At 46.1% G+C, this 27,314-nt stretch overlaps 1 protein-coding gene across 1 annotated transcript in view; it reads left to right on the forward strand.

The window, feature by feature from the left end:
- The window catches only part of LOC144274638 (heparan sulfate glucosamine 3-O-sulfotransferase 3B1-like), a 43,755-nt gene extending 19,522 nt beyond the window's left edge, over window positions 1–24,233 (forward strand). Inside the window, exon 2 of the mRNA XM_077833622.1 lies at window positions 23,596–24,233. Coding sequence (XP_077689748.1) covers window positions 23,596–24,214 — 619 coding nt within the window. The 3' untranslated portion in view covers window positions 24,215–24,233. The remainder of the gene's footprint in view (window positions 1–23,595) is intronic.
- The last annotated feature ends 3,081 nt before the right edge of the window (window positions 24,234–27,314 follow it).

The following is a 27,314-nucleotide window of genomic DNA, read 5'->3' on the forward strand; positions in this document are numbered from 1 at the left end:
ATTTTTAAAAAATCAATTTGAGCTTTGGGTGAGGATACATTAAAGAGAGGTATGAGTTTGCACACATACCCATCCCACAGTGTGGCTGAGCTGCTGTTAATTGGATGAGGTTCTGACACCATGTAGGTACCTCTGGGTGCAAAAAGCTGAGAAGGCATGTGGTGGGTGTTAGCGTTATGGGACAGACTCAAAATATCCAACTGGCTCTATCGGTCCTTAACCATGTATTCGATGGTGTCCAGTGAAGACAGCAGGATGTGATTTCTCTTCCTGAATAGGAAGAGAAGCTAGTCTTATAAAGAGAGAGAGGATCTGGGTAGCCCAGAAGTAAATGACAAGAAGAACAGGAGCATGTGTGGATAGTCCAATAGACTCACTCAGTCTGTCAGATCATTGGTATGGAAATGCAAAGTCTTTCATTAAAGTGTAATTAAGCCATACCTACATACAGCAGAGGATATCTTCATGGCTGAGTCCTCCTTAAAAGACCTCTTGGCAGTGAGTTGATCATCTATTTTGGATCTACTCTTTACACCAAGATAATGAACCCCTGTAACTAATGTGGGTTGCTCTGCAGACACACCTGCTTAATGTTTCTAATTAGTACCTGTCCTACTTTTCTGGGAGTTTCACTCTCTCCATAGGCCAATTGTTTTCATTTGATCTAGCACGTTCTAGCTTTGATTTGTCTGTGGATGGCAAGCTTCTGACTTTGTAGTCTCAGTAAGCTGTACTTTTTGTAACTGTACTGGGCAGCAGTCCCAGTACACTTTCTGAAACTTATAATGTTTTTTTACATTTTTCTATTTTGGGGGGTTGAGGATGGAGGGACAAGGTGGGGGCTGGCTTGGTAGGTAGATTTTTGTAGAGGTGATCATCCTGCACTAGACTTCTTTCCAAACATGCCCTAGACCTGATGGTTTCTTTTGTTTACAGCCACGCTAATTTAAAGCAATGGCTACTCCCTTTATGACTGTAATCGCAAATCCAATCGTGAGTGATTGGAGAAGGCAATCCCATTTGTATTAAAATGCTTTTAGGGATCAGCACAGAGGGTCAACAGTGTATTAATTTGCTAGATCTTTTATTCCAGAGTGTGGCAAATATAGTTCATCCTGGTGCAAGTACATGCTGTCCAGGTCATATTGTAGTTTAAAGTAGATTTAAACAGTGACCTCTTCAACCCCACCCTCCTAGTTTAAAAAAAAAAAAAAAAAAAACCAAACTCACAGACCTATCCTTCTTTGGAGCAGAACATCTGGCCCTCCTGGAGGGGGAGAATCTATTGCATGTTGGCCTATCCAATTAGTTCACTAATGTATAAATATCTTGAGCTGCTTTATTGGCTGAGGTTTTTAGAATAATGAAAAACCTGCAATAGAGCCGATCAGCCAAGCCTCTGCTGTAAGGACACCTATGGCCAGCAATCTGGGGCTAAAGCTCTGGAGAGATCCAGATTAGTAAGAATTTCCACTTCTCTACTGTCTTTCTTCTAAGGATCTCAAAGCACTCTACACACCTCAGTAAGCATTTCAGCACTTGTAGGAAGTGGGCAAGTCGCACAGCTGGTTGCATATTAACCAGGTATTGTATTCCATAAACGTTGTTCAGCAATTCATTTTTGTTATGCAGCCAGCTCTCCAGCTGACCAAATCTTTGTTGGACAACTAATTCAGTGAATAAAATATTTGTCACCACATGCAATATTCACTGAATAGCTTCATCTGGTCAAGTTTGGCTCCTATTATCTCTACTTTACAGGTGGGGAAAACGAGGCACAGCAAGGCAAAGTGACTTACTGCAACTGATTCACGGTGCTTAACTTTGATTCCTTTCAAGGGATTTGCTTTGGAGAAGATAACGAGCACTTGCCCTCTGAAAGTCGGGGCCCTTTTAAGATATCCGGTTGGGCACCTGAAAATTACTAGCTGGTCTTGAAAACCTTTGACAATGTCTCTGGCTTTTAAATTTGGTATTGAGCCTCTCCCGCCCCAACCTTATGGATTTCCCTTCATTGCTGCATGATAAAGTCAATCAGACCCAGCATTCATCAGTAAACTGGCTCGCATTCAACAGCCGAATAGAAGGAGTTCAGTACCGAGGGCACTCGATGCAGGGAGGGCAGCTGAGCCCAGCAGAGTGAAGTGCTGTTTGATAAATAAAAATCAAAAACTGGTTCTTCTGTATGATCAGCTAGGGGGAGGGAGGGGATGCTCACCCTCCCTCTCTCAGCACCTAGCCACCATAAAGAAACCAGTCGGTGGCAGGCCTGTCACATGGCTACCACCTTGTAGCCAGTCCCGTTCAGGGGTATTAACCTCACACAATTCCTTAAGTGGCCTCTTCTCAGCAGTGTGGCTACTTCTGTAGTTAAAACCCCCCCTTCCTTTTATCCAGGCTTGAGAAGGGGGTCTGAAGAGGAAGGGATTGTTTTCATTTGGAATTACAGAGACTAATTGTGAGAGGAGGAGGAGGAAACAGTGGAGGGAGGAAGGGTTGGGGCTCTTAAGGGTGGCCTGGCCTTTGCTAGTCCAGTGACTGAACGCAGCCCACAAGGATTGAAAAACTGGCCTGGGGGAGGCAGGAATCTCCTGCTGAAGATGGGAACAAAAGCAATTCAGCCCAACAGGAACTTCATGTCAAATACTCATGTTTCCAGAAAGCTGCTCCACACATGGCAGACCATGCAGCATTGTTCCTGCCCGTTCACGCTGTTCCTTGGGGGGAACTTGCCCCTTTTGCATGTTGCTTGTTTGGAGATTTGCTTTTTCCCCAGGCCTGAAGTTAACTGAATGAAAGAGGACCCCAAGAGACGTCGCAGGAGGCACTGAGCATGGCACGAAATCCATTATCTTCTGGCTCTGGCAGGTCTGAGCTTGTACAGCTTCATTTATCAGGATGTCTGACACTTGTTCTAATCAAATACAGGATCCAGCTAATGTTCATCGGTTTTAAAGACACCCACCCACCCTGAGGACAGAGGAAACAATACATTCCACTGAGTGTTGCCTTTGCCAGGATCAGTCACTAACCATGAGTGTGGAAAGTGGGATGTCTTTATACACAGAAAAAGGGGGCTGGGGGCGGATGTCAGCTCTGGATTGATTAAAAGTGCACTTCCTGATAAAGGCAAGGCACCAGGAGACTGGGCATTTTTAGAGGGAACTTGGCAAGGTGGTGAGAAATGCAGTTTCCTGACAAATGTTTTGAGCTGCTTTAATAGTTGGATAACAGAGGGCCACATTACCTGTACAACTTGTTGTCCGATTGTCTCAGTGCTAGGAACACAGATTAGTGCATTAATGTATGTGCTTGTGGCAAACACAGAAAGGGCTCGCAAAGGGACTTGGGCTTGATTAATGTAGGTAATTAGGATACAAGGCTGAAACGAAGACACACACAGTGAGCAAAACCTATTGTTTGTGGTGTTTGCTCACCTGTGTGGTGCCTAGCCAGGGAGCTTTCTAAACTGAAATTGGCGCTGGTGAAAGATGAAACAGGCAGTTCTGTGCTCCCCCTGCCATAGCTCTGGAACCAAGTGATCAGGAATCGCTCTTTTTCAGGGGTAGCGTGTTAAATGCAGGTAGTGCAGGTCCAGCAGGGGCAGGGTTAATAAACACCTTCCTGCTTTGCTCTCCTCCAGCATGCACTCAGTGCTAGGCTGACTTGGGGGTAGTAACTCAAGGGTGAACCACTGGAATGAGTTCCGTAGTCTGGACATGCCCTGTGTCTCAGCTCTTCCTTGGAAGGGGCCACCACTATGTGGGCAAAGGAGAGCTCACTTTCCATGGCCCGTTCAGCTTCTAGCCACTCTGCTGTGACTGCCAACTCCAGTGTCCATGAGAGCCTATTGCAGTGGTGCTTTTATCCTGTTCAGATGGTGGTTTTGTGTCCATGTCCTTAGCACAAATAGTACCTGTGTGACCACAAGAATAATGCAGTATTTCCTTGCAGGGACATCACTCGTACTTAAAGCCAAAGCTCTATTCTCCCTTCCCTCACTCCTTCCCTCCCTCCTCTTCCCAGAGTTTATAACTCCAAGAGTTCCACCCTTGCTGAAACTCAAAGAACTTTTTTTTTTTTCTGGAGCTGTTTGTTGTACTTGTCTACCACAAATTTACTATAACGAATAGTACCCCAGTAACAGGTGAGCCATTTCCCATCTCTGATTGTGTTTAGTTGTTAGGAAAAAATATTTGCTACTTATGTTGATGCAGTAACAACCATTGCATTTTTTTAACCAGAGATTTTTCATTTTCCTACCAGTGCAGGGTGTTAGCAGTTCGCTCTTAACTCTGAAAGAGGCCACCTCTGTTAAATAGTTTTGTGAAGTATTCAGCTTGTGATACAGCTGCTCGTGGCACGTTAAATGTTGCTTTTCTCTTCTGGATGCTTCACCTTTGATGTGACGTGAACTCTGCTGGGTTAGATACTAATGTAAGAATCCAGCAAAATGTTTGATACTACAAACTATGTAGATTCTGCTCCCCACGCGATGCACGTGGAACACCCATCCAGGCTTGACAGATTGGACTCCTACATGAGTCATCCCCTTGGACATCTCACAATTACAATGTTTTATAGAAATGCAAGGTATTATCTTCAAGGACCAGTATACAAGACCAGTGAAATACTGCTACCTCTGGGGTGAAGGCTGACAGGCAGGTATACTTTCATGAGCTACAGCATGCTGCTCAATACTGGGAGGGGAAACTTACTTACAACTAAAATATCCATCGAATTGTTAATGCCCTTGTGGGAGGCACAAGGCCATAGCTCCATAACATCTGAGCCAAAAGGGCAAACATGGTAAACAGTATGGTGCTCAGTGGGTTTGGCTAAAGTGAGTGGCATTATACCAGTGTGACTGAGCCCTTAGAGCTGTTCAGAAAACCAGGGGGAAGAAATCTGTGACCCTTAATTTCAAGTGTGTTTTGTCAGTCTTGTTTTTCGTTGAATTTTTCAGACTAGTTCCCTTCAGAAGGGTGAAGAGCTGGATGGGAACCTGAGGTTCCATAGAATATGTTTGCTTTCTTAGCAAGAAAGGGACCCATGCAGCTCCCTGAAACACTGACTTCAAATGGAAATCCACAAGTGGACTCCATGTGATATGAGACCTGAGAGCGGCTCCTCAGTGGTTCTAGGACAACTGACTCCATCCAATACCGTTATCCCAGAGTGTTAACGTGAACTTATTACTTGGCTCACCATTATACCATCCCTAATGTTTAAGGGGATCCATTGTGTGTGACTACAAGTAGGAAATGCTTCTAAGCAAGTATTTTATTAACCCTGTAGTTATTTGATACTTTTGTTACAAGTAGACTCTCTTGGGACCATGGGAAGGCAATAACTTAAACACCATACAGATGAGTGGTTGGTGACTGGTTTTTAACTCCTTGTCCGACAGCATGGTGCTGTGCTTTGATTCGAGGGAAGCAAATTAGTCCAAGTGAGAGCAATTTGGCAGATCTAGGGCTCTTTGCTCAGTTTGTTTTCCCCCATTAAGATGCTTATTGTGAAATTTTGACATGTATTCTGACAGGCACTCTCTGCTCTCATCAGACTCCCTGCAGAGGTGTTTGAGCTGCCACCATTGTCAGAATATGCAAAACTTACAACCCAGGGCCTCTAGAACCTGCAGAATTTGCTGCAGTTTTGGATAACTTGGATAGTAATCTGCATTTGCAGCCATTTCCCACCGCAGACTCCAAGGAGAGGTGCAAATGAGTTGTAATGACTGTGCCATTGTTTCATATAAGCAAATCCACAAATGATAGTTTCACTTGGTTCAAGCTATGTAAAGAAGTATTTGGGGGTGAGGAGTGAAGAGGGATGTGGGGAAGGAGTTCCAGAAAGGGAAGTACTTGTGGCACCTTGGAGACTAACCAATTTATTTGAGCATAAGCTTTCGTGAGCTACAGCTCACTTCATCGGATGCATAGCTGTAGCTCACGAAAGCTTATGCTCAAATAAATTTTAGTCTAAGGTGCCACAAGTCCTCCTTTGCTTTTTGCGGATACAGACTAAGACGACTGCTACTCTGAAACCTGTCAGAAAGGGAAGTGTCACATGAAAGACTTTGGCCTTGTCTACACTATAGATTTGTCTTGCTTTAATTATACCTGCACAGCTGCCCCTAGCGTGGATGCAGTTGTGTCCTGTGAAGGTGTTTTTGTATCCATGTAGCTACTCCTGTACAGGCAGGGGAATTAGCTATACCAGTTTAAGGCGTCTTTATACTGGTAAATGCAGCCACGCTAGGAACTGTAGCAATCTGGGAATTACACCACTTACTAACATACTTGTACCTGTACAAGGGCTATTTTAGACCAGGCCATAGCAGAGTGCAACACAGATGAGTCCGTTCCAGCTGCTGTCATTGCAGGCTGAGGCACTGGCCCTCTCCTGGCTTAGTCCTCTGTGAAACCTGTGATAAAGTTGTCGCTATCAGGCTACTAATGCCCCTTCCCCCGTCTGGTGCAAAGACTGGATGAAAACAAATTCATCATGAGGAATTAACCAGGAGAGAAATGATGCCAATAGCAGAACTGTAAAGTGTCGTCGTTTTTTTGTTAATGGTGCAGCTATGATGAAGTTGCTTAGTCCCACCCCCATAGAAGCCAGGGGCACAACTCTTAACTTCACGGCATCGGGCTGGTCCCAAAGGGGTGCTGTTATCTCTACAGCCCTTTCTCAGCCCCTATGCAGCTGGGGCTGTCTTAGATTTTTCCAGCAGCTACCAACTTTTTCAGATGTCCTCTTAATCAACTCTTTAAATGGCTTCCAAGTGAAGCCTCTTCCTTAAGCCTGCTCTGAGCTAGCTAAAGCCTGTGAGAGCCAAGTTTATTTTCACATCTCTCTCATTACCACATCTCCGCTAGATGAGAACTCAAAGATTTTACTGATTCAGACTCCCGCCTTGTTTTGTTGGCTTGCTTGTAACTGAATCTGTCCTTGTTCAGCTGGCTTTAGTTCCGGTTTCCCTCCATGCACACTGCAAAGTGGGGTTCATCCTAGGAAGGCTACTGTAATGCATTTAAAAAAAAAATCTATCATAAGGGGATGTTAAACTGGCTGAAAGCCAGAAAGGACCATTGTGATCATAGTCTGACCCCTGCACAGCACAGGCCCTAGTACAAGCATGGCCAAACTGTGGCTCGTGAGCTTTTACAGTTAAAGTGCAGCTTCTGGAGCCCTTCTAGTCCCGCCCCATTCTCCACCCACAAGACTGAGCAGGGAGGAACTCAGGGCTTTTGCCCTGCAGCAGGGTGGTGGGACTATGGGCTTTAGCCCAGCGGGGGAGGAGGGGTGGTAGGGTAGAGGGGAAGAAGCCCTACACCCCGGCAGGTGGTGTTCCATGGGGCAGTTTGAGAGCTGCAAGACATACACAAACTTCTGAAGATTATTGTATGCAGCTTGGAGGGTCAGTAAGTTCAGCCAGTCCTACCATAGTACATCCCTCAATGAATTCCTGTTTGAACTAGAGTATCCATTACAAAAAACATCCAAGGTTGATAGAAACATTGCCAGTGATGTGGAATCTTCCCAACCCAGGGTAAGTTGTTCCAATGGCTAAAGCCTCGTTTCTAGTCTGCACTTGTCCCACTTAAACGTCCAACCACTGGCTCCCGTTATCTGTGTTTGTGATGGCCTCAAAACTCAAGGAACAGAGCTACTGATGTAATGATGGTGACATAGAACTACAAAGTCCTTCAATAAATTGTTAACATGGACTTAATGTTATGGATTTTGAGGGAAGGGGAAACTGACTAGCAGTTTTTGCTCTTCTGGCTTTTGGCTCATATGCTGTTGTCCTAACATTAAAATCCTAATAAAGACTCCCTTTGAGACCATGTTTAAGGCCAAATGCTAAATCTCTGTAGACCAAACACAAAAAAGTGTTTTGCAACAATCCACAGTTGTTTCTCCACAGAGATTCAGAGCTTGGCAGTTGTTTTTTGTGACTAAGACATTTCACTCCTGTGTTTACACCAGAAATCCAGGAGGCAACTAGAATAAAGAACTCTCTTTGATAACGTGGGGTGAGAGCCTAACAGTCACTCCAAACATACACCACAATACCCATTTATATCAGCTGAAATGAGTAGGTTTACATAATTTGAGATCAGTGTCAGCGATCAGAATTGGGCCTGTTTGTGCAGTAGGCTGAAACGCTGTTGGAGGGGGCGGAGTCAGGAATATTGTACAAAGAAATCTAAGATGGTGATGGTCAGGAGGGATTAATATTAATGTCCATGAAGCCAGGGAAAACAAAGTAACGTATACATCTGCACAGCAGCTGGAGCCACAGTTCCCAGCTCAGGTAGACGTACGGGTACTAATTCAGCTCAAGGTAGTGTGCTAAAAATAGGGTGGCTGCAGTGGGTTAGCTGCAAGAGCCCAATTCTCTTCTTCCCCCCCCCATAACTGCTCTGGGTCCATACACAAGTCGCCAGCCTAAGCTCCTGCCTGTACCAGTGTAACTACCCTCCTATATGTAGGCGCCAGCTCAAACAGAGCTAGTGTGTATGTCTACCCAAGCTGGGAATCTGACCTCCTGGCTGTTGTGTAGATGTACCCATTGTAGAGGGAGGAGTACACGGGGGTAAACAGAATATTGATGGAAGGGGCAAAAAACCAGGTAAACTTTTTTTTAATGAGATATATTAACAGGCAACTTACAGAATTAAAAAAAAAAAAAAACACAACATGATCTAGGCAGCTGTCCCTAAACCTAAAGCCTTTTTCAGCTGATCCTAGTTTGCCATTTAGCTCCATTATGTTTCCTGCTGGGTTTAGAGGGTTTCTTTAACTTATGTTTCCCAGTAAAACCCCCACCCCCCATTTTCAGCGCAAGAAGCATGAAGTTTTTTTTTAAGGAAATAGATTACTCTAATTTCGTCTGATTCAGACAGTGGGCAGTGAAGTCTGATAATGGTGAGAAATATTCTAAAGAACTCCTCCATAGACAGCAATTAGTTTTTAATCTAAGTGCTACCCCCTGTTCCCCTGCCAACCCCAACAGGAACTGGTGCTCTTTGTTAGGTGGATCTGCCACCCCGGGGGAGGGGAATGGGGGGACTCCTGCAAAGAATGAAAGGAAGCTGGAGCTGACCAAAAGGAATAAGATGCTCATTTCAGCCCTGCCCCTTGCTGCACTTGAAAGCTTTTTACTTTCAGAGCAAAGCACCATTGAAGCATCAGGACAATGGAGATCAGATCTTTCTTGGGGAGAGGAGTGGGGGGGGTGGAGCGGGCAAATGCATCTTATTATTACTTGCCTTCTGCCGTGTGCTCCCTTCACTACCACCCCCCCCCCCCCCAAATAGGCGCACTAGATGATAATGCCATTGCTTTCTCGGGGCCTCACTAATGGAATTATAACTATAACTGGAGCGAACAGAATATTTGCCACTTCATCTAAAATTATAGTAAGCCCCTCCAAAGCAGGTGTTTGATGTGCAAAGTGCTGTCCCTGCCTCCTCCCCAAGAAAGGAAGATAATTATTTAGTGGAAGTTCCGAGCTTTTCAGTACGAGAAAGCGGCTGCTGTGCTTACGTAAAAAGGAGGCTCCATCTAATGAGCCTGCAGGGCCTGGTGAATGTCTCAGCCGGCTCCAGTGAAGAAGCAGCTTGGATGAAGGAGAAAAGGATTGGAGCTCTCCCATGTCTCTCCCTCCTCAAAAGGAAGTCCTAATTCTTCAGTGCCTTACACCCTGTGAATGCTGCCTGCTCAGAGTGGTCGTGATTTGGGCCCACCTTGCCCAGTTGTTAATCACAAGGTGGTGTAAAGCAGTGGAGAATCAGGCCCCCAAGAAACATCTTCCCACCCCCCTCCCCCTGCAGCCACCCAGACGTGCTTCTCTTCCACTGGCACATGCAGTCTCTGAACTGCTCTGCGCTCACAGGTGACGGCCACGCTTTGTGCAGCAGGGGGCTAAGATGGCACACTGATCGAAGGGCAGGAAACTGGGTTTGAGAGGGCTCCTGTGAGCATTCGAGTGTTGGAGTATTTCTCCAACACGCCCCACTGTGTAAAACTGGGCTGAAAATCCCCTAGGAAGAGGCTTCTTCCTAGAGGTTCCCAGCACATTGTGCTTCCAGATTCTTGGCTGGTAACTGGAGGAGAAGAGCAAAACGCTATCCAAACACCTTAGCACCTCAAAAGAAGCCCATGGCTAACAGGTGAAGGTGTGGGGGAAGGCATAAGGTGGTTCTGTTTTAGCTGAATTTCTACCCCTGACCAGAGCCTGGGGAAAGTCAGTGATGCACATTTACGCAGTGGCTTTAGAAACAGGCCCTCAACCCCTCCGGGATGGATTTTAAATAAAAGTTCCTGTTGGTGATGCGGGGGTGGGGGAACCCAGGTTCTTCAGGAGCTACTCTGAGGCCTTGTCTGAGTTTGAAAGTTTTAGCTCTCCTGTAATTAAAGTGGCAACTCCCCTTTGAGGGTGGATGCAGTTATACTTGTGTAAAAGTGGTTTCGCTTATACTAATCTAACGTATTCCAGGAGGGGAAGGAGACTGAGTTCTACCCATGTAACTGCATCCACGCTAAGCCTTTACTGGTATAACTACTCCAGTCAACAGCCACACCCCTGACAAAAATAGTTCTCTAACCACCAGCTTCCCAGCCTAGAACCCCAGAGCAGTACCGTCCTGTCCTGGTCATATCTGGCCAGTATATGAGTTTAATACCCAGTCCGCCTCTCCCCCAATATGAAGAGAACAATGCACACGTGTGGTAATCAAGCAGATATTTTCCCCAAGCATTCCAGTTACAGCTCACTGGTTTGGATTGAAACATAAAATAAGTTTAACTACAAAAGGTAGATCTTAAGTGATAGCAAACAGATCAAAGCAGATTACCTAGTACATGAACAAAACACAAACTAAGTCTAAGATATTAGAAAGGATATGAACTAGCAAATTCTCACCCTGGCTGATGAGGCAAGTGGGCTGCAGATTCTTATGGGACAAGCTGCACTTGCTTTATAGCTTAGAATCCCCAGGTGTTTCATACACAGGCTAGAAATCCCTTTAGCCTGGGTCTAGCACTTTCCCCAGTTCAGTCTTTGTTTCTCAGGTGTTTCCAGGTGTCTTCTTGTTTGGGGAGTGAAGAACCCTAGATGATGTCACTCCCTGACTTGTATAGCTTTGGGATAGGGTGGGAACCCTTCGTTTCAAAACTTGGTTCCCAGACTGGTTTGCGGGAAAAATACTGACGTCCCAAGATGGAATCCAGAATCGTGTGGCCTGGTCACATGTCCTTATAGAGTCACAGCAGCCATTACTTACAGGCTGTCTGGAGTGTTCTCAGGAAGGCTCACTAGGTGGGAGATAAGCTTCTCCTAAGGCCTATGGTTTTCCCTAATGGCTCATTCCCCTGAATAGGCCTTTCCAACCAGCTATCTAGACTGAAAGTATCTTGTCTAGTGGACATTACCCAGGTGTAACTACATTTGAAATACAGATATATATATATATATATATATATATAGCGAGAGAGAGAGAGTCAGTTTTTATAACTTCAGATACAAAAAAGATACATGCATACAAATGGGACAATCATATTCAGCAAATCATAACTTTTCCAGTGACCCCTTACATGACCTGTCTTGCATAAAATACATCATAATTATGCCATTATCATATCACTATGAAGAATATGGGGTGCGGTGTCACAACTCCCCTTAAGGGAAGCTTGGTGGATTTTTGAATGGGATTATATGATGGGATATCAGCAATGGCAGGGGACTGGACTCAGTGACCCAGGAGCTCCCTTCCAGTCCTGTGTTCCTATGACTGGGAAACTGGATTTCTGGGCTCTACTCCCAGCTGAGTCACAGTGGCTGGGAACGGAAAGTGACTTGTCAGTTTAGAGGTGTGAGTTGCTTTGGGTGTGAGAAGGCCTGGGTTCAAACCCTAGACAAGCCTTTGCAAAGCCCGATGTTTGTTGGTTCAATACCTTGAAAAGGTCTGGAAATAAGGTATAAATGTTTAACAGTGAGGGTAATTAACCACTGGAACAACTTGCCACAGGTTGTGGTGGATTCTTAATGTGGCTGAATCCACACTAGAGGCAGTGCTCTGCTCTAGTGGTAGTGAAAGCAGTACAGTTTTTGAGTACTCTTGGACAGCACTATAGAAGCGCAAAGAGTCTACAGGAGTAAAGCAAACTGGCAGAGAAATTAGTGCCTGATCCAACTGTCAGTGGAAAGTCGCCCACTAACTTCAGTGGGAGTTGGGTGAGGCCCTTACCCTTGGCTAAACATTGGACTGGAAATACTTCGCCATTCATATAATGGAACCTACATAGCAGAATCAGGAGGGCCTTGGAAACCCAGGAATGGTCTTTTCCTTGGCTGTACCAAAATCCTGAATGGGATTGTGTAGGAGGAATCTTCCCTTGTCTCTTCCTCTTTCCCCTCCCCCCCCCCAGCCCCCCGACAGATGGAGAAGTGGCAGAGGTGCAGGAGGCAGTTGGTGAGTCTGTTTCAGCTCCAATTATTTATTTCCCCCACACACACCCTGTGAAGTTCATTAATTCCTATAATCTGTTTTGTGTAAATTCCATGGCATGCATTTGACAGCATGGCGGCGACTTACACCCCTTCCACAGCAGCTGAGGTTGGTGCAATCACTCTGGGTTTTCTTGTGTAATTTGCGAACCTGAACAACGGGTTCCCACTTGAGATGAAGGAGCTCCTGCGGCATGTGCTGTGGGACGGAGGTGATGGAGAGAGCTACCGTCAGGGCCCTGGGTGCAATGTTGGGAGGGGGCGTTCCTTAAACCTACAGTTTATGTATTTTTCACATGAAATATTCTTAAAAAAAATCCCCTCCTCCCCAACCAAACAAAGGAGAACCGGGTTCTTAAATGGGGTTTTATTAATATCCTTCCCCCTGCCCCGTCAACTGCTGTGAGAAAGCTGAATAAAAGCCAAGCGGTATTTTCAAAGCCAGTTGACCTCGGTGTGGATGGCAGCCTCCGTGATGAAATTAAGACGCTTTATTACTTTAACATTCTTACACTGGGCTTGTCAGGGTCTTGCTTTAGAACCGTATTTCTTCCAGATTTCTGGGATCCGATTATTTTCATATTGAGCCGGAGGAAAGAGCTGCCATTAAAACTTCAAGCGTCATTTGGAGCTGCCAGAGAAATAACTTTACATTTTACGTAGCTTCCTTTCCACAGCTTGTGGTGTGAGGGAGTAACATTTCTCATAGGATTTTCAAAACTCCCTCTGCAAACTCCTCTGATTTCCCCCCCAAGCCATGCTCAGACCAGTCCATCTTTCCCTGACATTGGAGTCTTTCTTGAAGCTGCTTAGCTCCTTCAAAACTTACTTGTGATGTCAGAAACAATCACATGATTCAAGCCATGTGCCAGAAGTTTAAACCGGGCAGTAAATAGTCTTTATTGCAGCATTACTATTCATCTCCTGCCTCTTTCCATGAAGTCCTTCAAAAACCCCCCCTCTAACGCTGGACATCCCAGTGAAGCTGTGCCCAGTTCTGCAAGCTGCTGAGCACCTTCAGCTCCCGCTGAGATCAGCACCATTCTGGATCAGGCCCAGCCACAACTCCAGGAGGGTGGAGTAGGGCTAAAAGAAACCCAGGAGTATGTTTCAGTATGACTCGAAGCTCTTGTGCTTGTGCCCTCTCGCTTAGCATCCACATTAGCTAGTGATGGGGGTCTGGCTCCTGCAGGGTGCTGGGTATCGTCTGCTGTCATTTAAATCAGGGTGAGTTGGAAGGATGGGGGTCTCTGCTTGCAAGCTGCAGCCAGGGTTAAATGAGAATAGTCCTGGGTTAGTTCTCCACGGAAGCTGGCAAAGGACCTACTTGCAATAAAGTGTGCAGCAAACAAGAGACTGATACTGCATTTTAAAGACAAAGGCTGGTATTAAGCTGCCTTGCCGCATTGGGTATTTTCAGCTTCTCAGGTTTATTCAGCGCTTTCTTGTCTATCGGGCCCCATTATAGCTTTTTTTTTTAATCTAGCTCTCAGCTCCGTTGATAACTATTGTAAATTTCTCCCACTTTCCTGTCAGCAACCTGCTATCTTGGAGCCTAGGAACAACTGGTTATCGCCCTGGCAAAGTGCATGAAATGTAAAGCAAAGCAGCTTGGTGCCAGAAATGGGGATATTCCCTTCCCCCCCCCCCGCCCCCATACCCTCTACAGTGTTTCCAAACCTTCCTGGGCCCCCAGTTGAACATACTCTTCTCAGCTAAATTTATATTCCTGATGGCCCTCTAAAACACTGAGCCTTTAAAGAGTGTGTTTTCACTGAAGGAAATATTCATAATGCAAATGAAGGGAGGTAGGGTGGCGCTCATTTAATTTCCCAGTGGGCGAAGATGGCTCAGTATGTGAAACTGGAGCATCCAAGGGGTTTATTTGTGCTTCCAAATAATATGCCTCCATTAAGATGATAGAGGCTTTACAGCAGTGTTTCACCCCTCCCTTTGCCCACCATTTCCAAGCGGAGGATGATGGTGGTCCTCAGATTAGTGTAAAGCACAGGAAAGAATGCTGTCAATCTCTGAAATCTTTCCCTCACTTCCCTGCTGGAGATAACCTTTCAAAGCCTGAAGCTGAATTCTGTTTCCTTGTAGAGTTTTCCCCTCTGTTGCACCTGTGGGATGGTTCATTGTGTCATAAACGATAGGAACAAAGCAAAAAAAAAAAAAATACAAGTGACCAAATCCTAGTAAGCTGAGAACAGAGACCATTTTTATTTGCCTCACACCTCCTTGCTGTTATCATCACCTACGGATGATACTGACTATAAAAGTGCTCTATAAATCCCTAACAGAGTCATGGGGTACTCTCACCTTTCCCCACTGTAGCCCTGCAAAGGAGGATGGGGAGAAGATGAAAAAACTGGGTTTGTTTAGTCTGGAGCAGAGAAGACTGAGGGGGGACATGATCACAGTTTTCAAGTGCATAAAAGGTTGTTACAAGGAGGAGGGAGAAAAATTGTTCTTCTTAACCTCTGAGGATAGGACGAGAAGCAATGGGCTTAAACTGCAACAAGGGCAGTTCTGGTTGGACATTAGAAAAAAATTCCTAACTGTCAGGGTGGTTAAACACTGGAATAAATTGCCTAGGGAGGTTGTGGAATCTCCATCATTGGGGATTTTTAAGAGCAGGTTGGACAAACGCCTGTCAGGGATGGTCTAGATCAAGGGTGGGCAAACTACGGCCCGCAGGCTGGATCCAGCCCCTCGGGGCTTTGGATCCGGCCCGTGGGATTGCCCCTGTGGTGCTGCAAGCCCCGTCCCGCTCTCAGAAGCGGCCAGCACCACGTCCCTGGGGGCGGGGGGGCAGAGAGCTCGGTGTGTTGCCCTTGCCTCCAGGCACTGCCCCCCGCAGCTCCCATTGGCCAGGAACAGGGAACCGTGGCCAATGGGAGCTTTGGGGGAGGTACCTGGAGGCGTGGCAAGGGCAGCGCGCCGAGCCCCCCCCGGGCCGCGCAGGGTTGTGGTGCCAGCCGCTTCCCGGAGTGGCGCTGCGTGGGGCCAGGGCAGGCATGCAGGGAGCCTGCCTGGCCCCGGTGCGCGCTGCTGCCACCCTGGAGCCACTTTAGGTAAGTGGCGCTGGGCTGGATCCTGAACCTCTCCTGCACCCCCACCCTCCAACTCCCTGCCCTAAGCTCCCTGCCTGCACCTCGCACCCCCGTGCACCCCAACTTCCTGCCCTTAGCCCCCTGCTGCACCCTGCACCCCAACCCTCTGCCCTGAGCTCCATCCCGCAGTCTGCACCCCAACTCCTGCCCTGAGTCCCTGTCGCACCCCAAACCCCTTCCCTGAGCCCTTTCATACACCCCGCATCCCTCCTCTGCCCCAATCCTTTGCCCTGAGCCCGTTCCCGCACCCCGCATGCCCTCCCGCACTCCCTCCTGCACCTCAACCCCCTGCCCCGGCCCTGCATACAGTTTCCCCACCCAGATGTGGCCCTCTGCCCAAAAAGTTTGCCCACCCCTGGTCTCAATAATACTTAGTCCTGCCTTGAGTCAGTGGTCTGGACTAGATGACCTCTCGTGGTCCCTTCCAGTTCTGTGATTTATGGGGTTTCCTGCTCTCCATTCATCTCTGTAGTATCTGTGCACTTACCAAACAGTAACCAGTTTGTCCTGGCAACATGTCCCAGGAGCTAGGGAAGTATTCTCCACATAGGGAGGTTAGGGCCCAGCTTTTCAAAAGCAACCTGTAACTTTGCGTGCTTTGGTTTGTCAGGTGTCTAAAGTTTTGCATCCCTCCCCCACCATTTAAGGCTACAGATGCTGTACAGACTTACACTGGAGCTTTAGGAAGTGTTATGTTCAGGCTGATTTTAGCCACCTCAAGGTCAGCCTTTCCCTTGTCATAAATGACATTTGAAGTTCAGTAGCTCAGAGCTGTTTTGTGCATCTCAGCTGGTCTTCTGAAGCCTTTGATCGGAAGTGGTTGCAAGGGCTTTTGCTAAGCACACGAACCTTCAATCTAATCTAGTTGGGGTTTTAAACAGTCCATCAGGGTCCTTGAGCACCTTCCATAGGGAATATCAGGCCACCGTGGATTGCGTCTGCAAAAGGGCCCCCTTCTCTTCTTGTTTTAAACATTTGTCATGTCTTCCATCACTAAAAGTTAAGCAAAACTAGTCTGGGTATTCTGAATCTGGCCTGCAGTATAGACAGGCAAATGAATCTGGATTACAGGCCTGAACCTGAACTGAATGTTGTTGAAGCCCAAAATAATTTGCCTGATTCGCGCTCTCTCTCTCTCTTTCTCTCTTTTTTTTTTTTTTTTTAAATTTCGCTTTTGCCTCTGTCTCTTCCTTCCAGGGAACAGCTGGAGATGAAGTCTGGAAATACAGCAGAAAAAGGTCATTCTCATTGTGTCTGTGGCCTGAGCTGAAGAGGGGAGAGCTGTAAATTTTACAAGACAGCATGATTTCCTGCCAAGTTTTATAGGCTCAAGGGGTTTAGATAGGCATCCAGGCATTTAGACCCAGATCCACACAGGTAGCTAGGTACCTAACTCCCATTGTAATAAATGGTAATTAGGCACCTAAATTCCTTTTGAGGATCTGGGACATTGATGCTTATCCAAATAATATTTAAATAGTTCTCTTAATCTTCAAACCACTCAAAATACAACCCTGTCTTATCTCATCCCTCTCCGTCCATGAGACAGGCAGAGGGATAGCTCAGTGGTTTGAGCATTGGCCTGCTAAACCCAGGGTTGTGAGTTCAATCCTTGAGGGGGCCATTTAGGGATCTGGGGCAAAAATTGGGGATTGGCCCTGCTTTGAGCAGGGGGTTGGACTAGATGACCTCCTGAGGTCCCTTCCAACCCTGATATTCTATGATTCTATGATTATAATCCTTGTTATACAGTTTTGGGAAACTGAGGCACAGAGCAGGGAGGTGATTGACCCAAGGTCACCTGGAACCGAGCTAGAATTAGAATACAGGAGTTCTTCACTCCCAAGCCCATGGTCAAAGCTGTCTCAAGAGGAAGTGTCTGGGGTTGGGTTTTATGCTGCTTTCCAGTTGGAAGGTCTCCTCTGGCAATTGCAGAAGCACATCACACTTTGTCTGCTCCTTTTCCCCTCTCCGACATGCCCCAATATGTCTCTGTGCCAGAGGCTTCAGAGAGAGAGACATAGGAGCAGGCATCTCTAGTTCTGCACCCTCTGTGGCTGCTCCACCCCATTGGCAACCCCAGAAAGGTGCTTACTCAGTTTCCACTCTCCTAGCACCTCCCAAATACTGCAGAGAACCTGCCTCGTGCATAATGTGGCTTTGTGGATAGAAAAATACAGAGGCAGGAAAACAATATTTGTGTAGTGTAAATATTACATAGGTTGTGATCAGTCAGAAATAGCGGGCTAGAATGAAAGGCTCATCTCAGACTTCACCAGAGGTGAATACAATCTCTGTGGATGTATGCAGGAGAGGAGGAGAAACTCCTAAAGCTAAAATATGCCATGCTGTGGATGTTGCTGATACGCCTCCAGATCAGATTCCTGACAATAAGAACCACTTGGGCAATAATTGTATTGGATAGAATCCATGCCACACGTTTAGCAAATTGGGCTCTGCATGCCGCTTAGTTTTTTCTAGTCAGGTTTATCTTTCCACCCATCCTCCTCTTCCCCCAGCACACCCACCTTTCTTGCATTTATGGTTTTTTCCCAGGAAGGGTCACTACACCAGCCCTGACATGCTTCTGTTCCATCGGTATAGCTAGTCAGTCACATGCACCTTGGGGAAAGCTTTTGTCTCTCGCAAATGTAGGTCTGTTGTACCTGCCGACTTGATACAAACAAATAACCGCTCAACAGTTTGTAAACCTTCCCTCATCCACCCACCCCTTCCCATTGACAATAGCCTCTCTCGATATTCTTTATTGAGACGTGTCAACAGATTAGTTCAGAGTCCCTCTGTGCGGACAAAAAGCTGCCACAAAGAGAATTAGGCATCGGGGATTGGATTACCATGTGGCCACCTGTCATTGCGACTTTGTAAATTTATCTCTCTCCGTCTTTCAGATTGGAAGAGTTTGTATTAAAATGCTGCAGTTTCAGGGCAGGTTTTTTTTCTTCGTTTTAAACATTTATGTTCACTTGCTTTATTAATAAAGATTGGGGCCTGCAAAGGGCCTGGGGATTAGAGCGGTTAGGCTCTCTTTATTCATTCTTACATTAGTCTAAGTGGTTAATAGGTAAAGTAGGCCAATCCATCTTTAGGGTAAGCCTATCACTTCGCCTACGATGGGTGAAGCTTTGCTGAACAAATATTCATTAAAGGAAAAGCTTTTTTAATTCTGTCTTCCCTGACATCTTAAGAGCTTGGAGTTAGGAGGTCTGCTCTCTGCCTGTGGAAAATGCATCTCTCTGCTCACACAGCCACTTCATGGCTTTGCCGAGACCCTTTTCCACAGAAGTTTTAAGGGCCAAATCTCAGCTGGTGTCAGTTGTCATAGCTCCACTGAAGTCAATGGACCTATGCAACCTTCCACCAGCTGAGGGTCTGGCCCAGTGTGGTGCAGTGTCTGCATGAGGGGGTGCTGGGAACTGCCAAGAGGGGTTTGTTGTTAGCTTTCTGAAAGCTTCAGGCACCCAAACCTTGCCCAGCCAAAGAGCATGGGAGAGGTTGTCTGAGATGTAAAAGGGTATTAAGGTTGCCAATGGCTAACTCCCCTTTCATAGTCTCACCCTGTGTTAAGAGTTTATCAGGAGCCACACCCATTTGCACAGAGCAGACTGAATCCAGACCTTTAACTTGGATGTAGGTCTTCCGCAGGTCAGGATGAAGCTTGCAGGCTGGATCCTATAGTCTCCATGAGCCGCACCTGTGTATTAGAAATGAGGAGTGGTTGTAGAATACATTACAGAGCCATCCAGGTAGCACATTAGCCTCTTTAGCCTTTATGCACAGCAGATCAGCAAGAGTGGGGCAAAGTTAGATTCCCCTCCTTTGAGCCTGATGGGTTACAGCCTGACAATGTGTCCACTACAGCAGTTCTTCTGATCACTGTCTCTTCTTCTAATTTTCTTCTCTCCAATGAATGCGTCTCCACTGATTTAATTTGCTCTTGCTGTTCCTGCAGCTCTGGGATCAGTCCCTTTCAGAGCGACTAGGTTGTACGACTTGGGCCTATTCTTTCTTGCACCGAAGCTAACAAGAGTTTTACTGTGGACTTCAGTGTGTGTAGGGATTGGTCCCTTAGTGCCAAGATGAGACCAGTTTGCCCTTTGTATACACCCATGAATCAAATGGTGGCTCACCTAGGAATCATCATGATCTATTCTTAGTGAAGGTAGGTATCAACAAGCATTAGCTACTTCTCCACCTGTGTAAATCTCAGGCCATCTGGTAAACCTGTAGTCCTGTGACTTTGATGCTTCCCCTATTTAGTCGCAAGCAAGCCAACTACTCTCCTGTTTAGGAAAGCATGGAAGACCCATATGCAGATCTCTGCTAGAGATGGGCCAGAACATCAAAGTTGGACCTAGATACAGATCTTAATTTTCCTAAAGCATGAGGTTGTTTTAATCCAATGTTCAAACCCATCTTAGTATCAACAGGCTTTGTTGTCCATCAAATGCAATTGTTGTCCTTTTGCTTTGTACACTGCCTTTTAAAACAAGGCAGGCCCTGTGAGACAATCTCTGTGCTTCTGCTGGTGGGATTGTGGTCTTGGGACGCTATCCATATACTACAGAGCGTCAGCACGTAGTGGGAAAGCTTTGCTTTGGAACTAGATCTCAGTGGCACTTTCAACAACTCTAATGCATGTTGAGAGGGTTTTTATTCTTACTCTCCTTTGCCTGGAATACCTTCCGAAAAGCTTGACGACCACATTTCTCTCCCTACCAGTTTTATTCTTCTTCACTGGCAAAGAACAGACTCTGGGTTTTTCACATGCAGAGGAAGGCACAATACGAGTCTGTTTGGCTGCTGCTGTTGTAGTATCTGTGCCAGCATTTCAACAGGGACGTTCATAGCTCTAGAAACACCCTCTTTCTGCAAAATGCCACTGCAGATCCAGTAGGGGGAGCCCAGGCAACTTTGCTTTGAAACACTCTCTTGAGCTAATCCTGTAAGGAACGGAGCACCCTCAGCTCACTCTGAAGCCAACAGGAGTTATGGTGTCTCGGCAGCATTTCACATGAATTCTGGTTCTGGCCAGTTGTGGCTATTTTGTAAATCTGTTGGGAGAATCGTAAAATCATAGAATATCAGGGTTGGAAGGGACCTCAGGAGGTCATCTAGTCCAACCCCCTGCTCAAAGCAGGACCAATCCCCAATTTAATCATCCCAGCCAGGGCTTTGTCGAGCCTGACCTTAAAAACTTCTAAGGAAGGAGATTCCACCACCTCCCTAGGTAACGCATTCCAGTGTTTCACCACCCTCCTAGTGAAAAAGTTTTTCCTAATATCCAACCTAAATCTCCCCCACTGCAACTTGAGACCATTACTCCTTGTCCCCCACTGCAACTTGAGACCATTACTCCTTGTTCTGGGAGGTGGATATACATCTATAAAGGTAGGAGGCCACTAGATCATGAGATTTACGATTCTTCTCCCAGTGAACCCCACATTTCCAGCATCCCAAAGACCTGTGGATTTAATTGCTGTACCTGCCAGGGGCAATGTATTAGTTTTTGGATTTTTACAAAGCATAATGGAGCACTTGTCCAGTGTTCTTAGTGCCCAGGATGTTCTTTTAGAAAACGAACTAAATAAACGCCTCTGTCACTTCCTCTCCAATTATATCAACTGACCCAGCAACGCTATAAAATTAATTGATTCCTACTACTTCCCCCTCCTGTGCAATCCAAGAATTCTACACACCACCACTGCCCAGCCTTTCCTAGATTTGCAGAGTTTAAGGCTAGCAGGGACCATTAGATCATCTAGGCTGACCTTCTTATAATCTAACCCAGTTACTCTGTGTTGAGCCAAATAACTTGCTTGGCTAAAGCATCTGGTCTCGAAGAAAGCAAGAGATGGAGACTACCTATCTCCTCCAGGGAAAAAAAGCAGGCCTTCCACCATGCCTCAAAGGCTAATTAGCTCTGGCTCTCACGAACCTTGTGAGAAAGGCAGTTCCCAAGGTCCAGCACACTAACAGACTCCTCTTTCTACTTCCAAAGGGGCTTCAACGTAGGCACTTCTGCCAACCACAGCTGCTGCAGTAGGTCGCAGGGGTGAACCATCTCCTACATATGAAGCCCTGGCTGGCTTGGGAGCTACCTAAGTCAAAACCAACATCTTAAGCCAGGAGACAGCCAGCACAGGCTATGGAGATCAGGTTCAGTTTCCTCAAAAAAACAGACACTGGTGAACAAGTGGTCTGTCAAATTCAGCCTCCCCTCTGGTGAGATTCAGTAGTTGTTTGCTGTGCCATTATTGGCCTGCTATGTTTTGTGATTGGATTGGAAAATAGACTTTTTATGGGAGTCACAAGTTGGAGAGCAGCTTCTCCTGAAAATTACTCTCTTTCTTGGCAAAGTGTTTTTTGGAGACTCACTCACCCTGGGAATTTGATAGAGTAGTGCAGATGGCATCTGGCACCAGTGTTCAGGCATGGCATGCAATGGGTAAAAAGTGCTGCACTTGTGTGAAGCGTGTGGAGTTAGGCCTTACTGTGGGTGAAATGCAACGGCATGGGAGAGGTGAAATCCACTTCCTCTGGCTGCTTGCATGGTAGGACACTACATCCATTTAAACTTGGATCCGACAGCATTTCCACTGGTCTGCCCCACCATTGCTCTACACACTGACCTATGGAAAGCTGGCATGGAGATCTTTCCCACAGCACGCAGTAGGTGCAAAGACTAGCTGCCCTCCCCCAGAGGTTTTGCCTCTTGCCACTTTGCACAGACCTACTGTGGGCATGGGTTTTCTAGACTGCGCCTGAGCAAATCTTGCCTGAAATGAAAGAGGAGCATATAGATGTGAAAACATTTGGCATTAAATTACGGAGCCCCAATGCTCCTTTCTTATGATGTTTCAATATGTTTGAGCTTAGTGGGTGGAATGCCTGAGAAGAGGTATGTGGGATACTGCCTTTTGAAGAGATCTTTTTTTTTTTCACGTGTATTCTCTATTAGTATGATACAAGTTACAGTGGATTTGATACATTGCATCAAGGAGTTAAGTATTATTGGATTAGGTAAAATTTGTACAATTACTAGCCAAAGCGCACAAAAGCTATTGTCCTAGACTAAGGATTGTCTTGCTGTTATACATTCACATTACATGATATTAAAACACAGGGCTCAAGTTTTTCCCTTGGGTTCATGATCATGGCTCCCATTGAACTCAACAGGAGTTGTTGTTTTTTATTATTTGTGTTACAGAAGCACCTAGGAGCCCCAGTTGTGGACCTGGATCCTGTTGTGCTAGATGCTGTACAAGTATTCTAGGAAACAGTTGTGCGCTTTCAGGGGAGCTAGAGGAAAGGCCAGTTGAGAGAATTTAAGAGGCCTCTTCCTCTGAGTACACGTGGTGGGCCTGCTGTTGACAAGTTACCATGCAGTTGTTTGTTCAACTTGCTGCATTGCACACACTTGTACGTGCTTTATGCTTCACAAGCAGGAGATGGTCTCTCTTGTGATGCACATTAGAAAAACTTCCCAGCGTAGTGTTACAAAAGAGAAGAGCAATGGGTGTCCCATTAGAAATTTAGCCCAGTAACCTTTACAAAAGCAAAGTAATAGGGAAATAGGATTTTCCTTTGTGCAGGGCAATCTGCATAGGCACCTGAGGGTGAATGATTCCTTTTCTTTGTGCTCCAGCTTTTTCTGATGAATGTATTTCAATTCCATTTTGCTGAACTGATGTAGTTTCAAGGCTGCAGCTAATTCACACCCTGCGGAGGTGGACTAGCCTCTTTAAAGCAAGCCGAACACAGAGCATGAATCACTACTGTGGTATAATTGCCAGGAGTCTAACCTCGTGCGTGAATACTTTGTGTATTTGCAAGTCACGCTAATAGGACGTGTGCTGGTAGGAGGGCCCATAAAGGTTACATTGCAAGGAATGAGTTATCCTGCTGTCCTAACCAGTGCATTTGTTTTCTTGGCAGAGACCTGATGCCCAGAACCCTGGATGGGCAGATCACCATGGAGAAAACCCCCAGCTACTTCGTCACCAAGGAAGCACCTGCTCGAATCTCTGCCATGTCGAAGGGCACCAAGCTCATCGTGGTGGTGCGGGACCCCGTGACCCGAGCCATCTCCGATTACACGCAGACTCTCTCAAAGAAGCCCGATATCCCCACCTTTGAGAGCCTGACCTTCAAAAACAGGACTACAGGCCTGATCGACACCTCGTGGAGCGCCATCCAGATCGGCATCTACGCCAAGCACCTGGAGAACTGGCTCCTCTACTTCCCCATTGGGCAGATCCTCTTTGTCAGTGGGGAGAGGCTGATCAGTGACCCTGCCGGGGAGCTGGGCAGGGTCCAGGACTTTCTGGGCCTTAAGAGGATCATTACGGACAAACACTTCTACTTCAACAAAACCAAGGGCTTCCCCTGCCTGAAGAAGGCTGAAGGGAGCAGCAAACCCCACTGCCTGGGGAAAACGAAAGGCAGGACCCACCCCAATATAGACCGAGAGGTGGTGCAGAGACTGCGGGAGTTCTACAGGCCTTTCAACATGAAGTTCTACCAGATGACTGGGCACGACTTCGGCTGGGACTGAGGCTGACACGACAGTGTCTCCCTGTAATTACCCCACGGTGCAGCTTGCTTCTATAAAGATATATGTGTGTGTGTGTGTGTGTGTATGTAAAATGTACAGAAATCTATTTTATAATAATTTATTTTTAATTTTTAAGTAATTAATTCACTAAGCTGCCTAACCACACTGTCTAGAATATTAGCCCATAACCTTTTTTTTTTTTTTTTAACATTCCATGGTGTTTAATTCTAATATTGGTCTTTTTATTTTGTTTGGTTTGTAATTGACGGTGCTTCCATTACCTAGAGGAAATTAGTATTGGAAAGGAAAGGGGGGGGAAAAAGCACAATTTTATTTTCGTTACGGGTATTAGGCCTTTATAACCATTTACTTGTCATCTTCCCACTCCCTAGTATCTGTCCCCCTACCTTTTTCATGAGATCTGTTGGCCCGTCATCACGTTCCTTCCTGCCGTCTGAATAACAGTAGGGGAGGGAGAGGCTGTGCTGCTCTGTGGAGCTCAGATACTTACGCCTAACACAGCAGCTGCTTCACTGGGGCGTTTTAATGTGCAAAGTCCATCAGGATCCCCAGTGCCCAGCTGTGTTGCTGCTGGGAGTCTTCTGCTTGCTTCTGTTTCCCCAAGTGTTGCTTGGTGCATAAGGTGCTCCTTTGGAAAAGAGTACCAATAGCATGACATTTTGCTGCAAGGGGGGAGCAGTCTTATCAGTCTGTGTTCTTTTTTTCCTTCTTGGCTTTGTTTTTTTGTTTGGTTGGTTTTTTTTAACAAGGAGAATCTCCCCGCACTGGCCCAAACAGGGTTTCCTGGGTGGGGACTTTATGCATTTTTTGAAAAACTTTATTCTTATTAAAGATGTGAAATGCTTTGTGCTGGGTGGAACTATGACGAGGTAAATGAAATTCAGCTCCTACATATATGCACTTATCTTGTAGGGAACCCATTTTAAAACGCACTAGAGTCAAGCAGGCAGGCAGAGCATCTGCTTTGACACACCAAAGAAATCAAAAGAACCACAGGAGCCATTAGCACAAACCAGGGTATGAGTCTATCACTGATTTAGTGTTCCCCGAGGAGTGGGTAGGGGACACAGTGACTCCATCCACAGCTGGGGATCTGAGGCAGGTCAGCAGTGCAGTGATTGTGTGGGGATGTGTTGGGGGGCGGGGCGGGGCGCCTTCAGCCTTATTTCCATTGGATGTTGTCTTGTCCACCCTACGTTTTAGTCTAATACTTCATCAACAGTCTCTGTCCAGAACAGGCCTCTATCTGGAACTGGGAGGGGGTGTTACCAGGCAGGATTCAGACGAATCCATAGAACTGCTTAGGGACACTTGCATTGTACTTGCTTGCAATTACTGCCAATGGTCCCTCATTTCACATGCAGTACATTCACCCCAAATATTTGGAAAATAAGACCCTGAATCAAACATCTGTTCTGTATCGCACAGGGCCCTGATATTCGTCAAGACTGCTCTTTACTCAGAGGTGTAACCGTTGATCATTTTAAATACATAAGCGAGGATGGGACAACCAGTTAAAATAAGAACCGAACATTTTGCTTGTAGTTTGAACCAAATGCTTTTTGAGGAGCTGGGCTATTCAGAGGAGTGTTTCTGGTGTCAGGCCAGGAGTGGAACCAGAAATGTTGACCCACCCTCAGAATGGCTATTCTTGCAGAATTTACAGTTCTGACAGAAGCTAGGGGTTAGTGAATGAATCTGATTCTCACAAGAATTCTGGCCAAATTTTGCAGGCTTAGGTGGTGTGGATAATCTCCACAAACTTTGGGTGTCTATCCTCACTGCCTGAGGTTCACCCATTTCTAATGGACCTCTTAGTGGCTAGGGTAACTGCAGAAAATCCCAATCCTAATTCCCACTGAATTTAATTAAAGCAGGGCCATACCATCGTTCCAGGGCAACTACAGGGTACATGTGGCTGTTTTTGACTCCAGTTTAACCTTGAGTGTAGATTAAACAAGCTATTAATTGCACCTCTCATAGAGTGTGCAGGAATGTGTATAAATACTATGTCATGGGAGCAGCAAGGTATTTGCTAAATAAACCTTATGATGTTACTGTGTAAGTAAACAAGTACTTGCATAATATATGTGCAATGTAATAAAACGTTAGACAACTGCATGTATAATGCTATAGCAACAGCAAATGGGTAAAGGATACATGATTTCATTATGTTGATATGTTTGTTACATATGTGTCACCAATATATCTTAGCACAAGGCTGAAGTTGCCAGTGGCCACCCCCGTCAGCACCCCCTCCACTGTAATACCAGATTACTAAACAATACCCAGCTGTGGTGGTGTTTGTCATATAGCATTCCCCAGATGTTGCTTTTACTTTAACAGCATCCTTACTCTTGCTTGTTCTATACAGCTGTCCAGTACAGCTGCTTAATGATGGACATGCAGATGCAATAACTTTCCTTCCGAACTATTCAATTAACAGGCCCATGTTGCTCTGTCTGGGTCCAGCTCTGATCTCACTTACACTAATGGTCCTGAGAGCAGAAGCCAGCCCTCTGTCTCTGTAACAAAGAGATTTGCAGTAAAATGCTGTCCCTTGAAATGTGGATGGATCTGCTCCCATTCTAAACCCAAGGAGTGCTTAGTTTAACCTAATGACTAACTGGGAATTTTAACTTGTTTATGAGAGCAGTGTAATGTCATGGCAAGTAAAGGTAGATACAGAGTCAAAAGGCTCCCCTGTCCCAGCTCTCCTATTTATCAATGCCACTGGGGGAAGGGGACCACACCCAGGTTGGTGGGAGAGGAGAAAGACGGGTATATGAGAGCACCCTCAAATCCCAGCAGGGTGAGGCCGGGGGATGCTAAGCACTTTGCGGTATCAAGCTCTATAATGACAGTCTAATTTTGGTTGGTTTTGGAGCATGGTGCAACCTTTGATTTGGTTTTTCCTCTGAGCCTTTCCCATTTCAAGGAACGGTAAAATCTCGCCCGTGAAACAGTATTGTTTTGCCATAGGCAGTTCCATCAGCTGAATGACACATTAGCTAATACTGTGAAAAGCCACAGTAGAGAGTGTGGCATCCTCATTACTGCAGTGCAGAGGGAGCCCTGG

This window comes from Eretmochelys imbricata, chromosome 14 (assembly GCF_965152235.1).
Source record: "Eretmochelys imbricata isolate rEreImb1 chromosome 14, rEreImb1.hap1, whole genome shotgun sequence".
In the NCBI taxonomy this organism is placed as follows: Eukaryota; Metazoa; Chordata; order Testudines; family Cheloniidae; genus Eretmochelys; species Eretmochelys imbricata.